Raw genomic sequence first — 17,547 nt, 5'->3', positions numbered from 1 at the left:
AGTGAAAGGGTTACTATCTCACTCAGTGGCCGCAGCAGTCAGCTGGATTTCAGGCCGCATTGGGCCCCTCCCTCCGCCCGGCAGCGGCTGGGGAGGGTGGATGGTCCTAGCTCAGCCTGTAGCCGTCAGTGCGGGCCGGGGGAGGGGGTGGGGGGGGGGTGGGGGGAACGGGGATTAGTGTCAGCAAGATGTTAGCAGCTGTGGCCCGGCCCAACCTGGGGCCAGGGCCCTCCCAGCCTCCATCCTCCACCCAGGAGCTGCTGGGGTCCGGCCCAGCCCCCTCACAGGCCACGCAGGCCATGGGGGAGCAGGGCCGGCCTCACCAGAGCTCCGTTACCTTCTGAGGCTAGAAGCCAAGAGACAGATTTCTTAGGCTTGCTGTTTTTAAAATGTGGAATTCACAGAGGCGGATCTAATTTCCAAATGGTTCAAAATGTTGTCAGTTCTCAGAACTAGCCAGCTATTGGCCTTTCCCAGGCACAGAGGAAGCTCCCAGCAGCTTCTCTCAGAGAAATCACTTCTGTGGGTGGTTTCTTACTTCTTCCCCAAATGTCAATCAATGCAAAACCAGCACACATGCTATTATTCCATTATAAGCTCTTTGCTTAGCACCATTCAGAGGTAGTTCACATATGAAGCATTATTTAGAAAATGTAAGCAAGATAATATAAACATTGCTTTGTAGAGCCAGGTTCATTCCCTGAAAAAATCAATGTACAGCTGTGCACTTAAATGGCATGTCCAGTTACTAACACTGAACTACATACATTTTGATGGAGTTTCTTGATGGTTGGTTGTGGTTTGTTTTAATTGTCTTTCAACATTCAAACCTAATCTCTAATCACATTTATATCTGTCCTCAAGATCCAAGATTTCTGTAATCAGCTAAATTAAGTGGTTTGATCAACATCCACAGTTCTGCAAGTTAAGGTCTGCTGCAGTTTTTCATTCCTTTTTCCATGCAGTATTTCTGAAAAAGGCTTTGATTTTGGTTTTGAAATGAACCTCCTAATGAATGCAATGTTCAGAGACCATTATTCAGTAGCCACTTCAGAATATAAAAGACGATAAAACAAATTGAGGTTTACCCCCTTACTGAAGATAAATATGAAGTTAGTCCTTAATCAGTAGAAAAATGAGCAGAAATCAGAAACCTTCCACAAATGACAATTGAAAAGACACATCCCAAAATATTAATCTTTAATTGACACATTGTTGCAGGGTTTTCTTTAAAGGGATGATCCTGGGGATGCTACCAATACCATTAAATGATACTTGTGTTGCATCTGGTTTAGCCCTTTACATATGTTTTATACCTGAAAAATTATTTTCTAAGAGATCTTATAACAGCATTTCTACATTATCAGTCCATTTTGTCCTCCTCTTTCCTGGATATATTAAGCAGGAAAGGGAATTCCCAGTTTGTAAGAAAAACAGATTAATTAACACATTTTACTTACTCCACATAGAAAAATAAAATTTCTGGATCTTTGAGGCATATGGATTATGACTAAATCACAATAGAGTAAAAGTACATTCTCCAGAGAAAAGCAAGGTAAAAAGGTGTATTTTTGATCTTTCTTATGGATTTTTTTTATTTCTGTTAGTTTTTTAGTAATTATTTTATTTTTACATGACTGTAGTTGCCATTTAACAAGTTACACATGATGTGACTGCTCTTCTCTCCCATGCAAGTTCACAGTCATATTTTCAGGCTATAGCACTCAACACTGTTTTCTAGTATACATATTTCCGTAGTTTCAGCAAAAGTAGAAAAAATGCACAATACCCATCTCTGGGAAATGTTTCAAAAAGGCAAATTTCTATCTTAAACCAGAAGTGAAGAGGATACAGTAGGTATAGCCACCTAAGTATGAACTTTGAGTTGCAATTTCTATTCACCTACTGTAAATAAATATTAAAAATATTCTTAGCAATATGATTTTATTTATATGGGCACATATGTCCACCTTATCCCATGATTATGTTTTGACAACTATTTGGGAATTCAAAGGTGCAGCCCTCAGTAACTGTATTATTTAAAAAATAAAAGGAAGCATATCTATTGAGAAAATAAATTCTCAAGTATCAGTTTCTGATTTTAAATTTAATTTCATTTGGAAAATATTAAAAATGTGCACATCTAAAATTTTCCATGTTCTGTATATACATACATGTGTACATATACATAGAAATACTAATGCACCACACATATTTGCAAAATTTAAGTGAAATGTTTGTCCAGTTTTTTCCCCATGTAAATGACAACATATATTTAAATATTGAAATAATAATATAATTAAAAATAATATTACATTTATTCTGTCATCAACTTTCTGTGGTTTTAGTCATTCTTCATCCTTATTATATCGACTGAGAATTAACAGGATAGATTATCCTTGTACTTCCACAGCTGTTATGCCAACTCAGTGTTGCTGACATCACTTCAAGGACACATCTCTTTTACAGTAGCACAAGTGACAGGAGAACCAGGCCCAAACATCCCCATGTAAATTAAAAATGGGTTGTATCTGCTCATCTGGACCACCATCTAAAATCCATCAAATGAAAAACATGTAACTCACCACAAAGTTTTCAACAATGAGCCAAGCTCTCCCACCCCTTTAATAAATAAAGTAGTTGAGAAAATACCCTAAAAATATGGAGAAAACTTAAACATTGTGTACATTACATACAGTATAATACATCATGGTTTAGCATTTGCCTTAAACAATTTTCCTGACTAGTCAGAGGACACCTGATAAATTACTGGTTAAGAAAAAAACTCACTATTTTAGAAATAAAGAATGTATTTCTGATATAAATGAGAACTTTTATGCATTATATGGTATATACACACAATACATACATAAAAACAAATGTATCTTTTCTAGCTTTAAATAGCAATCTAAGTGGAGAAAATAGTGTTGTACAAATTTAATAAGCAATTAGATTTCATGTTTAACTTCCAAATTAATTTAGGGAGCAAACAAAGGTCAGTGCATCTTTCAACTTTGAAGCCTGACAGTCATTCATACATTTTAAAAAAGCCCTCTTGAACATTACAAGCAGTTTATGTCAGGAAAGTACTTTGATGCAAGGAACATGACACCTGACCTACCTTTCAAAGTGCTTTTATTTTTTTTAAGAAATCTGTTATATAAAGAAATGCACGTTTGTCAAAACTGTTCAAATTACATCAAAACACCTTTAAAACCTGCTCACTGAGCAGAATTTATTTAATGCTTTTAAGCATTCAGTTAACAGTTCAGAATATTCACTGGTGTAGTTTCGCTAAAGATGTGATATGGAGGCCCATAAGAGTTAATGCATCTCCATTTCAATTTGTGATGGCATCAGAACTTCTAGAAACAGTTTTCTTGCCTGGATTAGTTCATTGTATGAGTAATCCCTTGCAATAGATCTGTGCCCTTAATGCAGTCTGTAATAAACAATGTTCCCTATAAGTTATTATTCACAAAACCTGAAATTCATGTGACATGCTGAAAAAGTCTCTTGGAGAAAATAAACAATTGGCTATTTCTTGTTATCTGTGCATGTCAAATTTTATATTTAGAATTCTCAAGGGCTTTTTTGACTTTTTTTTTTTTTTTTCCTGCGGGACTCACTTGCCATCATTGGTTGGCTTCAAAATATAGTTAAGTGGAAGATAGTATCTGTGGATGCTAACTCTGAAACAGAGTGCCTGTAGAAATTACAGGCCGCATAGTTTCTCAGTCTTGCCTGAGAAAGTGGCCTGAGAATTCATAAGGAGGATTTAAAACAATCCTCAGAGACAGAAAACAGCCTTGCAGGTGCTGTTTTTCTGTTCCTTGTTTTCTTTGCAGGAGAAGGTCGAGGGGTGTATGCCCCACTGACCAATGATGGTGATGTAGTAGTTTGCTAACCAATAAGTTTCCTTTCTGTACTTTCCACGTATCAGTCTATAAAAAAGACCTGAAGTAATAAACTAAGAGAAATTCTCCTGATCGACTCCTAGAGAGTCTGTGTCACTCTTCTCGCCGTTCCTAATAGAGCGACAAGTATCTCACTATAATTACATAGAATTCATATGAAAAAGTAAACCTTACATTGGATAATATTGCAAAACATCAAAGAAAGCTCCATAAAGAAATACAGTATCTTCCAGTATATATATAAACAAGTATATAAACAAGAAAAAAACAAGGAAAAACAAACCAATAAAACAACCAACCAGCTAACAAAAAAGCCCCCAAAAGGAAGAACTTTATACAAGCAGTTGTAGTAATTTTTTTTTCAGTTAAAGATGCAACTCTCTCTCACTCCTGGCAAGAATAAATTGGTAATGGCATTGCTGATCCACAGAGGAAAGTATCCTGAGAAATTATTAAGAACAATAAAATACAGAGTTGTCATCACTAAGTTCTTGCAAAAAATACAGTAATTAAATATCTTAAATAAATAAAACAGCAGATAACCTATACTGTACCTATCACAAAAAGGTGTGACCTCATACACTGCTAATTCTTCCATCACTGATAATTTGAAAAGGATTGCATTCAGTTACTGTTAATATCCTTTAAGTTATTTATGGCAAATAATGTACAAGGAGGTAATTTTTAATTCAAGTTTGTTGTTTTTTATTCAACTAACTACAAACCGAGTTCTAAATCTTACATTGAAATATGACTCAAATTTAAAACAAGCACTCTCAGAGGAGCATTTTCTAATTTTGTGCAATTTTGATGCAGAGCCTACCACAGTCCTACAAAGAGAGACAGTGCACCTTTAACCTGATTGGCACTGAAATCCCATTTTCTTTAGCTGCATTCTGTTAGCTTGGCCAAAACATCTCGTAATTCTGTTAGTTCAAATATTTTTCCATCAAGAATTTCTAAAAGTGTCTTCAAATTATTGCGAAAAGCTTCTTGCTCGTTCTGACTTTTTTCCAGACGTTGCTCTAGATCAGACAGCTGGCTTTCCAGGTCTTTGTTTCGAATTTCTACTTCCTTCAGAGAAAATACATAAAAAGTTAATGTGTTGTTTGCAAACAGAAAAGAGTATAACCTCTTGCTGGTATTAATGTGTTGTTTTTGTCAACTGGTTTTTGAAACAATTTGTGACTGTGACCCTTTACAGTTTCACTAAGACAAAACTAGAATCCAAATTGCTATTAAGACTGTATATGTGCTATAATTTTCTCCATTTTTTCAGCAATTCATCTGAAGGACAGAAACTTTTGAACAGGGATAAAATTTAGTCAGTGCAAAATGGATGTGATGATATTCAGCTAAGTTATTAATTCTATCATTCAGAAATATGCCACTTACTAAAAAAAGCTTCTCAGATGTTTGCCTAAGTTCAAGTATTCCCTTATTTAGACTACATGAATTGCTCAAGTATACAGTCCTCATTAAATGGTCTTATATAGAAGCTCATGAAGAATACTGCTTTATAGATGCAGGAATACTACCTTACTCCTGTCCCACAATACAGGCCTTTTCACTCTGAAAATTAAGACAGAAACATAAACTAGCAAGACTGATGTCAAAGTGAAATCGATTGTAAAAATTTAAAGCATCAAGTGCAAGCTGAATATCTTGTCTCATTGCACTGTGCCTCAGAGCTCCCATGTGTAAGCTCTGCAGTACTGCAGCTGTGGGAGCAGGGAAAGCACCAAGCCACCAGCGCTGTACAGACAAGCTGTTCCCATTTGGTGGGTGGAAAGGCAAAGTAGCATCATGTTACACATAGCTGAGGGGATCTGATCCTAAGCAACCTCAGCTCTCATTCATAACGAAGAAAAGCCTGCTCATATCAGCCAGTAGGAGGGGAGAGCTGCCTCCAGGGACTCCTAACTACTTTGGCTTGCACATGATGGGAGGGAGGTCAAAGCTTCTCTCTGCTTTGTGCAAAACAGTCTTTTATCAAATTACTAATGCAGCAGCCATGTGGGTCTGGAATAGCATATTGTTATTTGTCCCATTTATTGCATGTCTTAAATTCATGCTGCATTGAATAATTTCAGTTATGAAAAACACTTTCACAGGGACAGTATATTTAGTACATTATGCACCTTGCACAGTCATTCTCTGGAAATATGCATAGTGAATTTATATTTACATACATTAACATTTTTAAATACCACTTACCTTTACAGTGGCTTTGGGTCACAAAGCTTTAATAGGCTTGTTGAGTTTTTACAGCAACTAGTTTCACATAGCCATAGGTTGGACAATTTGGCAGCATTCCTCCCAGCACAAGCTTTTTTTCTGCCTTCACACTCTCCCACTATTTTTTTTACAGTTTTTCTGTCTCCCTCTGTTGTGGTTTAAAACCAGTAACTAAAAAATTACTATTTTTTTTTTCTGTGAGATATGGATTTGAACAAGAGCAAAACTGTTGTAATCCTTCTCCCCGATGGGACCCCTCTGTCCCACCCCCCGTGGTGAGAGCCTGCTCATCTCAAGGCACAGGCGGCCGAGGGGGTCCTGGAGTGGATACAACACGGACTCAAAGTATCTAGACGTCACAGGAGGCTCAAACTTGCTGGAGTAATCCCAGGTTTATTGTCTGTCGTCCATCCGGGGCAAGAGAGAGACCGAAATGCTCTGGGTCTCATCTCTTATACCAGGGGGCAGGGGTGATTAGGGGATGCAGGGAGGTCACAGCCAATGGGAAGGGGGAAGGGAAAGAAGGTTTTCAGGTAGGAACTCACATTACACAAACCAGAGGTGAGTTTTACCCTTGGGAGGTACCAAGATTTTTAGATACACTACAACACCTCACCCTATTCTGTTATACAAAAATGAGAAACATGGATTTGAGTAAGAGGTAGGTTATTTCCAAAAAAAAGGAAACAAATTTTTTAAAAACATATTCACAGTTACAGTATGCAGGTCAGAGGCTAGAGAGGTTTCTTCTTGCTCTTCTTCAGCGGCGTCTTCTCTTGGAAGCAACAGCCACTTGCTTCTCTTCTCTTCTTGCTGGTGCTGGATTCTTTGGAACAAAAGGTTTTACCCATTTCTGAGGAATCCATCGGGGGCCTGAAGGGGTGGATACACACGCATAACCTCGCCCCCAGGTGACAAGTTCATAGGGACCCTTGGTTTGCCAAGTTTCAGGGTCCCTGATTAAAACCGGTGGATGCTGTGACAATTTAAACTGATCACCACTGTTAAAATGCCGAGTTACAGGAGGATTCATGTTTTCAAATGAGCAGTTTAGGAAGTTAATGGTAAACAGAGCTTTACAGAGTTTCTGTTGGGGAGACATCCACACTGCTTCACTACCTTGCCTGGCTAGGACTTGTTTGAGCGTCTCGTGTGTACGCTCGATTACAGCCTGACCTGTGGGGGAGTGGGGGATGCCAGTTTTATGTTCCACTCCCCACTGCTGGACAAATTCCAGGAACTCCTTGGATTTATACGCTGGGCCATTATCTGTTTTAATTTCTTTAGGGATTCCCAATACGGAAAAGGCTTGCACTAAGTGTTGTTTAGCATGCACAGACTTTTCTCCTGCATGAGCAGAGGCATACACCGCTCCTGAGTATGTATCAATACTCACATGCACATACTTGAGGCGGCCAAAACTGGGGATGTGAGTGATATCTGTTTGCCACACCTCACAGCTCTTGAGGCCTCGGGGATTAACCCCGATGCCCAATGATGGCACTGCCTGGAGCTGACAATTGGGACAGGTAGCCACGATGGCTTTAGCCTGATCCCGTGTCAGCTGGAACTGACGAATCAGTCCTGGCACATTTTGATGGTATTGCTGGTGACTTATTTTTGCGTGCTGAAACACATCAGGGAGACATACCTTTTCAGCAGGGGCAGCAAGGGAATCAGCCTTCCGGTTCCCCTCAGCGATTTCACCTGGCAACGGGGTGTGCGATCTTATGTGCATCACATAGAAAGGTTGTTCTCGATTTGAAACCAAATAAATCAGTTTTGAAAGCAATCTAAAGAGATGCTCGTTCTCAATGTCCTTGAGAACTGCCTGTTCCGCTCTGGACACCACTCCTGCTACGTAGGCTGAGTCAGTAATCAAATTAATCGGTTCTGAAAATTTCTCAAAGGCTCTCACGACCGCAGCTAATTCAGCTATCTGGGGTGACCCCTCCACAAACTCAACATCAGCTTCCCAAAGCTGAGTCTGTGGATTTCTCCAAGTCATCACCGACTTGTGGGATGTCCCAGATGCATCAGTGAACACTGTGAGCGCTTTGAGTGGCCTTCGGCTCCTTTTCTCACGAGGAATGAGATGGAATTCCTCATGAAACAATTTCTGTGATGGTGCATGAACTGAAATTTGCCCACTATAGCTGTCCAGAGCTAACTGGAGGTTAGCATTGCTCTGCAGCAGATGCTCAAACATCTCTTTGGTCAGTCTCTCAGGGGAGTTTTTGCCTTCTCCAGAGAGCCTGACTGGGAGGTGAATACACATAAAATCACAGCCTGCCAGTTCCCGCAGCCTTGCCCTGGCCTTTTGAATCAGCTGAGCCATCAGCTCTTGTGGCTTGGTGATAGTTTTGGGTCTTTGATGGGAGAGGAAGACCCACTCTATGATTAAGAGTGCATCTCTCTGCCCCTCGGCCCATTGGAATATTAACCCATGCAGGTGTGGCAATTTCCCCAGGACAATAAATTTGAAAGGCAGCTCAGGTTTGAAGCGGTGTGCCTGTCTTTCTGTCAAGGCCTTTTGTGCTTTTTCTATTACAGTTTTTGCTTCTGGAGTCAGCTCCCTGGGAGACAGTAATTCTCTCTCCCCTTTCAATAAATTGAGTAGGGGGCTCAGGTCCTCATTTGTGAGACCTAGCCATGGTCTGACCCAGTTTAGTGACCCGCATAGGGAATGAAGATCTGCTAGAGTTTTAGGATTACCAATAATTTCTAATTTTTGTGGAACAACAGTCCGTGCAGTAATTTCCAGGCCCAGGTATTTCCAAGGTGGCATCCTTTGAACTTTGTCTTCCTGCAATTGGAATCCTGCAGAGGTTAAAACTTTAACCACTAGGTCAAGGGTGTCTTTCAGTATGTTGTTATTGGGACAGCATATTAAAATATCGTCCATATAATGCAAAATGATAGCCTCTCTCTTTTCAGCACGCACTGAGGACAGCAAAGACCCCACATACCACTGGCAGATGAAGGGGCTGGCTTTCATCCCCTGAGGTAGAACTGTCCAGTGGTACCGTTTCATTGGAGCTTCCCGGTTAATTGTGGGAATGGAAAAGGCAAACCTTGGTGCATCCTCTGGATGCAGGGGAATTTGAAAAAAACAATCTTTAATATCAACTACTGCCAGTAGCCAATCTTGCGGTACCATGGTTGGAGATGGCATTCCTGGTTGGAGAGATCCCATGTCCTGTATTTTTTTGTTTATTTCTCTTAAATCTTGAAGGAGACGCCATTTATCTTTCCCTGGCTTTTTTATTACAAACACCGGGGAATTCCAAGGGCTCGTTGTTTCTACTATGTGTCCTTTAGCCAATTCTTCTTCCACTAATTTTTCTAGCACCCCAAGTTTTTGTTTGCTGAGAGGCCACTGGTTCACCCAAATTGAATCATTATCTAGCCAAGATAATTTTTGGACAGGACGCTCTACAGTGGCCTCTATCAAAAATCCTGAGGTGTCTCAGGGATTGTTAGTTTTACCCCCCACTGCGACATGGTATCTCTCCCCCACAAGGGGCACTTGTAGTCAATAACAAAAGGTCGGACACTAGCTATCCTACCGTCCGGACCTTCGATCTGGATGATATCTCTAGCAATTTTTGCCAGTTTCATTCCTCCAACACCCTGTATTTTCCCTGCCACTGGTTGTAGGTCCCAATGTGAGGGCCACACCTTTTCCGGTATGATGGTCACATCTGCCCCAGTGTCAATTAACCCTTCTACATGGAGATGTTCTGATTTATGTGTTAAATTGCATCCCATAATGGGCTTGTTTTCACCCACTACTTCTGCCCAGTAGACTCCCGGTGCTTTGTCATCTACTGGGACTTCTGTTGGAACAGGGATTACCTGGGCTATTACTTGCCCTTTATCTACATAGAAAGGTGGTTGGGGGCACCTAGCTAAGAGAATGAGGTGTGTTAGGTCTCCCGTGATTGTCATGGGAGCCACCTCAATCTCTATTGGTGTGTGTGCTGTGTCTCCAATAACAAAATACCTACTATCCAGTCCAGCCAGGTCTTGTGAATTATCCTGCAAATCTACTCCCACGACAGTCCAGCGGTCAGATCTGAAACAAAAAGCTTTAGAAGTTACAAGTCTGAATCGCTTTTGCGGTTGCCAGACCTTATTAGGCAAACGATTTTCACAATTATATTTTTGCAGTTTTTCACCCCCCTCCCCCCTTTTTATTAAAGGACAGAGATTCATTTCCACTTCATTTATGTCTGCACGCTGAGTGGATAAGCGCTGTGATGTAAGTTTTTTGGCAAGGTGGTATTCGTGTGTTTCTGTTGTTTTAAAGGACAGTTTTTAGCAAAATGTCCCGGTTTTCTGCAGTGAAAACAAATCCGCTGTTGCTGGTCAGATGTCATCTGTTCACTCCTTGTCTCAGATGAAACGGCAGCAACAGGTCTTGGGGTGGTCCATGGAGGTCTCTTTTCCTGTGAAAACATCTCTGCTTTCCTTGCACAGACTGCTGACATCTGTGCAAGGGTCGGAGGGGGATCCATAGGTAAACCTAAAATAATTCTACGGCAAGATTCATTAGCATTTCTCTGAGCAAGTTCCTTGACTAACTCTGCCTGTACCACAGGGTCTTCTACTTGACGGGAGACTTGTTCCCTTAATCGGTCTAAGAATTGCAGGAATCCTTCTGAGGGCATTTGTTTTACATTGATATAACTGCCCTTAGCGTCAGCTGTAGGTAGCTGGGTGAAAGCCTTTTCTGCAGCTGTAGTGATTTTATCTATCACAGCCTTTGGCAATGCTCTAGTTTGGTCTTCAGGTTTTTCCCATACTCCTTCACCACATAAATGCTCTAAAGTAATAGGATTATTTAATAAATCTACATATTGGTGATTAGTTTTTAATGATTCCACCAGTATGTTTTTCAGAAATCGTTTCCATGTGTTTTCCCATAATTCAAATTCGGATGGTGTAAGCAAACACCTAAAAAGATCTTTAATATCTGTAGGAACTAAATCATTTGAGGTTAGTGTTGTTTTAACAATGCTTTTAAATATTTCACTATTACGACCAAATTCTCTTTGTACTTTGCAAATTTCCTTTTTGTCTTGGTATGAAAACGGTTTGTAAGTACGATTCTGTGGTCTTGTTCCAGTAAAAGTAACCGGAGCAGCAGTAGGGAAAAAAGCTGAGTCACAACTACTTTGTTCTCCATTCCCGGGAGTTGCATTGAACCGGCAGGGGGGAGAGGCTTGTCCTGCCTGGATATCGGGAAGGCTTGCATTCCCCCACCCTCCAGGGGCACCATGTGGCTCTACAGTGGGGGCAGGCTGAGAGGATCCACCCTTCCATCCCCCGGGGCGTCCCCCGGGACCATCAGGGCATATTGCAGCAGCACAACCACACCGGCCTTTGGAATGTGGTGAGGCAACCTCACCTCCCTGCTCGGTCCCGGGCCCGCCCCCCGGACCGTGGGAACTGGGAGGGGCCCCGCCCCTCACCCCCCACTCGGCCCAGCCCCCAGCCCCGCCCCCGCAGGAGCCGGGGGGGGGGGCGCCCCCCCCCACGCCGGGCTCCGGGGTGCCTGTTCCCCCGCAGGAGCCGGGCAGGGGGCGGCCCCCCCTCACGCCGGGCCCCGGGGTTCCCATTCCCTCACCGGGCTTGTGGAGAGACCCAGCCCCACCCCCGCAGGAGCCGGGAGAGGGCCCGCGCCCCACCACTCCAGGCCCGGTAGGCAGGCACCCCCCCATCGGGCAGCAGTGCCGGGACACCCCTCCCCCTGCCCCTCTGCAGGAGCAAAGGGTGTAACTATCTCCCTCCCCGCCCCTCCTCCCCGCGGGACAGGGGCCGGAGGGATAGGGGATAGGGTTACAGCCTCGGGGGACAGGGTCATAGGGTGGGGCCAGGCAGGGCTGGGGGGTGGTGCAGGGTGGAATGTCAGGGGGAACAAAGGGGTTGTGATAAGGGTTGGGGGCGGGAACCGGTGGGTGGGAGGGATCATGGGTAGGAGAAAGGGGATACACAGGGGGATTCGCCATGTGGCCAGGTAACACGTGGCCAGCGCCATCTTGGCTCTCAGCCATGTGTTCTTGAGTAAGTTCAGCTGACCCCTCCCCTCCTTGCAGGGAGGATTTAAAGCTATGTTTTTCGGGGTTTTCTGCGGAGAGGGAAGGGTACGGGCAGTTTTTGTCTGCCTGTAATGCCTGGGACAAACCCTCTGACGGGGGGGCTGAGGGAAGGGAGGGGGAAGAGCAAGCCAGAGGCTTTTGCCTCTGTAGAAATGTTTCCCGAATTAAAAGGAACAGGGGGAGGTATTTCCCAGCTGTGCTGTCCCCCAATTCAACTTGCATAATAAGGGCTTGTCCAACCTTTTCCCAGTCAGGCAGGGAATCAACATTCAAATCCGGAAAATGCAAAAAAACCCATTTTACTAATTTCCTCAGCTTATTTTTTGAGAAATTGATATTTCCAGCCTTTAAAATATTCTTAATAAGGGAATATTTATTCCTTTCCTGTGTAGACAAAAGAGTACCCATGGCCAATCTTAAGGCTTTACTACACAGGCTGGTCTAGCCTTTTTTTTTTTCCTCCGAAAAGCAGAAAAGATCCAAACTGCGGTCCGGGTTTAAAACCCACCGCGGAGCCCGGGACGCGCCGCTGGTGCACCCCCCCCCACACCACGTGTAGTGCCACGTGGGCTCCCTCGGTCCGGATACCGGGGAGAGGCTCTGGCACCAGCACCACACCACACCACCGTGCCTCGCAAAAACCCCACAACAACCGCCGGATCTCCCTCACCCCCCGCGCCCCCCCCAGTACCTGTTTCCTGAAGGATGCGCGGTGTTCGAAGAAAAGAAAAAGGTTCTCGGTCCGAGTTGACTCGTGTACCCACCGAGCTACCAACCCGACCCCTGTCAGTAAAACTGCAGGGTAGGTGACAGTACCTAGGCTTGTTAGAACACCCGTGGGGTGTTTTCCAGCCTTCTCGAGGGGATCTAAAGCCCCAACGTTGGTCGCCACCCGAAGAGATCGTCCCTTAGCCCCTCGATGTAATCCACATTAGCTCAGTCGATGGAGAGGTTCAGGGAGATCCTTCGTGACCAAGAAAAAGACCAAAAAGTGCTGCTTCTCCCTCCAGGTAACGGAGGATGTTTATTCTGGCTGGATTCCAGAGGAGAGAAGAGGCCAGGTTTCTCCTTCCCGGGCTTTTTCAAACCTCGGGAGAGGGGCGGGGGGACATATAACACCAACCAATGGGATAACGCTTCAGGGACAGGGAAGGGAGGGAAAAACACGTCACAGCTGCAGGGAGGGTTTACACAGAAGCCACGTAACTCCCAGAAATATGCACCACCACACAAAACAGGCTTAAAACTTAAAAGGAATAGAAACAGTAAACCACAACACCCTCAAAGCTAATGAATACATTCATGTTTACAATGAGGAGATCTTGGCTAACAAGAAGAAACAACCTGAGCCATATAGAATATGTATTTGGGCAGTCAAGGGTAACAGGTATAAAACGGCAGCTTTGTGTCAAAGTCTGTGGCCTTTCTATCTGTGAAGCATGTGATGACAGCTGCACCCCTGGCCAGAGGATGGATGGGTGTCAGCTCCAAGTGTCTGAAGGGGGAAACACCCAGTGGCAGTGCAGGTGGAGAAGGCAGAGCCTCAGGGACCTGATCTCCTCATAGCTGCAGTTGCTTCTGCAGTCAAGGGTTACATCCAAGCTGAAATGGAATACCTCCCTTACTTCTTGCTTGTAAATGAGCAAATAGCCAAAAATTACAGATTTTTGGCCACTCATCTTGGACAGCGCAGATGAGAGCAAGAATCATCCCTTGCTGCCAGGATCAAGAGAAGAATTATTTTAATCTGTTTAACACTGAGTAATACAGGTGCCAAATCATTAAAGGAAGGTAACTGAAAAGAGCATTTGTAGAAACAATATAAATTAAAATACATACATGCTTATGTAAGGACTAACTACCCCACCATTGCTATAGATGAATAAGCTAACTAATCATAACCCTGTCCATACACTGCAGACTCTCCTTCACTGTGTCTACTCCTGCCCTCCAAATAATACTGACAAGTACTACCCAGTATAAATGACTGGTTCAAGACCCTCTGAGACTGAGTGACTACAGTACAAGAAGAAAAGGCAAATTGAGGGTCCTCTCAGCTCTGCAGGAATGACACAGTTGTTTCTTTAGTTCACACCAAACAGATTGCTGTTTTTTCCCATTAGTTCATGCTTCCTGCTTCTCCTGTAAATGCTCCTCCTCTACTCACCAAATGTGTGTGCTCTAGGAAGTCTCCTTCATACTGTTCTTACCCCAGAAATAACTAATTTTTGTAAGTAGGTAAGCCAGTGATGGAAGGGATCACTTTGAAAAATACCTCATTGTCTTCTCTCTCCGGGGAGAACTTCTAGCAGCCTTCCAGTACCTAAAGGGGGCCTAGAAGAAAGCTGGAGAGGGACTTTTTGCAAGGGCATGTGTGGGACAAGGGGGAATGGCTTTAGAATGACAGAGGATAGGGTTAGATTAGATATGAGGAAGAAATTATTTGCTGCGAGTGTGGTGAGGCACTGGAACAGGTTGCCCAGAGAAGTTGTGGATGCCCTATCCCTGGAGGCGTTCAGAGCCAGTTTGGATGGAGTTCTGAACAACCTGATCTAGTGGAAGGTGTCCCTGCCCATGGTAGGGGGGGTTGGAACTAGCTGATATTTAAGGTCCCTTCCAACCCAAACCATTCTCTGATTCTGTATGATTTTGTTTCATGAGATCTGGGACTGAAGAATAGCCCATTGGCCTGTACCTAGCACTGAACATTATCTTTTAGGCCCTCCTCAAATTCTCTTAAACTGAGTAATTGTTCTGCAGTGAGCTGTTAGGTGGGACCACTCAGGTAAAACCAAAAGCTTTATATAAGATGTATGAAAGTCTATCTGTATTCAGCATAAGGTATTTCCCTTTAACTCTCCCTTGCTAGTCCTCTCTTCAAATCAGAAGAGTTCCCTTACTTTGTTTAAATTTCCAGCTTGTATACTTTATTTATATTCCATTCTTGATATCTCTTTCCTAATCTATATACATTTACCTTTCCCAAATGCTTCCTCAGATATACTTTCTCCCATACTTCCTTCTGTTTTATTTTATCTAATCTGTACTTAGCATCTTTAATAACTTATGGGAAGCAAAACTAATTGAAATGTGCCACGATCAGTTGCTTTTAATTCCTGGAAAACACTTCTTCCCAAATTTTACATTTGATCCTTACACATGTTTACCGTAGATTAGTATTACTGGTCTTTTCAACAGTAGTGCATTACAAGTTCATGTCCAGTTTCCTATTACAAGTCAGTGTACCTCAAAACTGTTGCTTCTTGATGGGATGTAGAGACGTGTCCATATGATATAATCTATTGCCCTAGTTGTGTCGTTTAACTTTATTTGCAATTAATCTCATCTAACAATAAACTAATTCTTGTGATACATTCAGGCCCTTTATAAGGTTTATTTTACACTGTTTTGTCAAACTTTTCTTACATCAGTGATAGTCATTTGTCATATATATTTTTTTTTAGAAAATAAATTATTAACACGTTTGTTGTTTACACTGTAATAATATTTTGTGGAATTCAGTGCAAGCATATAAATAAAATATTCAAACCATGCACAACAGCTATATTTAGGAATCAACTACAGTAATAAAGATATCCTGACTTATTGTGAGAATCACACTGATGATGACTCATTAGTAAGTCTTCTCTAGATTGCTAATGAAATTATTAAGTAAAGGGGCCCTAATATCCTTTACAGTGATAGCACTGGAATTTGTCAAAGATGGATTTCCAATTAATTCCCTGATATGAGTGTGTTAGAAATGTAACACACCTTGAAATAATAATTTCTTTGCATAGAATTTTTCATACAGGCTATATTAAAAATATTTTAGAGTTATGTAATCCATTTGCAAACACAAGAAGAAAAAATAAAGCAGAAGGAAAAAAGAGTGAGACAAACAGATATGGACTCTAGAGATAATCACCATGAAAACAGATGATGAGTCAACTAAGTGAAAGGATATGAGATGGTTAGTCTGGAGCTACAGAAGAAAACACCATTATTCCAATGTCACAGATGTAGGATGAAGTGGCTTAGAGAAAGCCAGTATTATCAAAGCAAGAATTCAAGATCTTTTAGATGGGCTGCATCAGGACAATAATAAGCTTTAAGCTGAAGAAAGACAACTTCTAACTTGGATCTTACCACAGCTATAAATTTATTTTAATAGAATCATATAGAACAATTTTCAGAAACTGATCACCTAGAATGTGACATAAAAAATATATAAATAACATATCCATTTGGTTACTAAAGAAATAAATATACAAAAATGGAAGCTACTATTTAAAGTGCAATTTATGATAAAACCATAGCATTTTCTAATTCTAAAACATCTTTCATCTCTTACTAGTCTTTCATAACTCTAAGGATAGCTAGTTCTCAGTTCATTATTACTTTTCATGTAGTTTTACACTGAAATTATTGCATATGTTACTGCTAGAATAATTCACAACTTTCATTATAATCTTCCTTTTGAGTATCTCAGATGAGTTCCTTTTCATCTGAAAACTCCCATACTTAGTCTAAAGCCAGAAAAAATTTTTGGAATAGTGGATTAGGCAAGCTCAGGTGTAATCAAAACATTCTTAAAAAAAACCACCATAATAGCATATTTTTACCAAATAACTTGACTTAAGAATGGGGGGAAAATGAATAAACTAATTTTGTTATTATATTGTTTATTCTGTAGTTAAAATGAGAAAATGAGATTCAATGAAGTTCCAATTCATGCAATATATTCCAAATAATATCTGCTTAATGGTTTTTAAACGGGATAATCTGACAGGGCTAGTTTTCAGTGTGATTTAGGACAGGCTGCAGAACAGCAAGGGTCACCTTTCAGCACTTTGGATTTGGAGCTACTTAAGGCCTGAGTTTCCAGTCCTATCAAAGCTCAGAAGTCCAAATTCAGAGTTTAAACCCAGTTAAACTGGGTTAGCCTCATCCAGAACACAGTTTTCACAAGGGAGGTGTGTCTGTGCTGGCTGGTCAGCCCAGTGACAGAAGGACAGGAGCTCAAATGTAGTGAGAGCATGCCAAAAGGGGCATACTGCTTTTAGTAGACTGAGGTATCTGGCTTTATGCACAGTATAGAAACAACCCAGAAAAAAACAATAAAAACAAATATTATAATTCAAATAAAAGGTTAGTGTTTCTGAAGTCTTTACTACATAAAAATGCTTTAACCTTTACTTTCTCAAAGCATATTTAAAAGCTGAAAACAAACTCATCTCAACATGATGATGTACAGCCTGATAGCTCAGTGGCACACAAGACCTATG

The 17,547-nt window shown here is 41.8% G+C and overlaps 1 protein-coding gene across 1 annotated transcript in view; it reads right to left on the bottom strand.

Moving 5' to 3' along the window:
* Positions 1-4,802: 4,802 nt before the first annotated feature.
* Positions 4,803-17,547, bottom strand: part of LOC148183452 (homer protein homolog 1-like) — a 123,852-nt gene continuing 111,107 nt past the window's right edge. The window contains exon 4 of the mRNA XM_088061482.1: positions 4,803-4,991. Coding sequence (XP_087917608.1) covers positions 4,803-4,991 — 189 coding nt within the window. The remainder of the gene's footprint in view (positions 4,992-17,547) is intronic.

Source organism: Pseudopodoces humilis, chromosome 12 (genome assembly GCF_049639895.1).
Source record: "Pseudopodoces humilis isolate 2021_Gansu_Grassland_sample_001 chromosome 12, ASM4963989v1, whole genome shotgun sequence".
Taxonomy (NCBI): domain Eukaryota; kingdom Metazoa; phylum Chordata; class Aves; order Passeriformes; family Paridae; genus Pseudopodoces; species Pseudopodoces humilis.
Note: the sequence above shows the minus strand (reverse complement) of the source record. Positions and strands in the feature narration are given on the sequence as shown.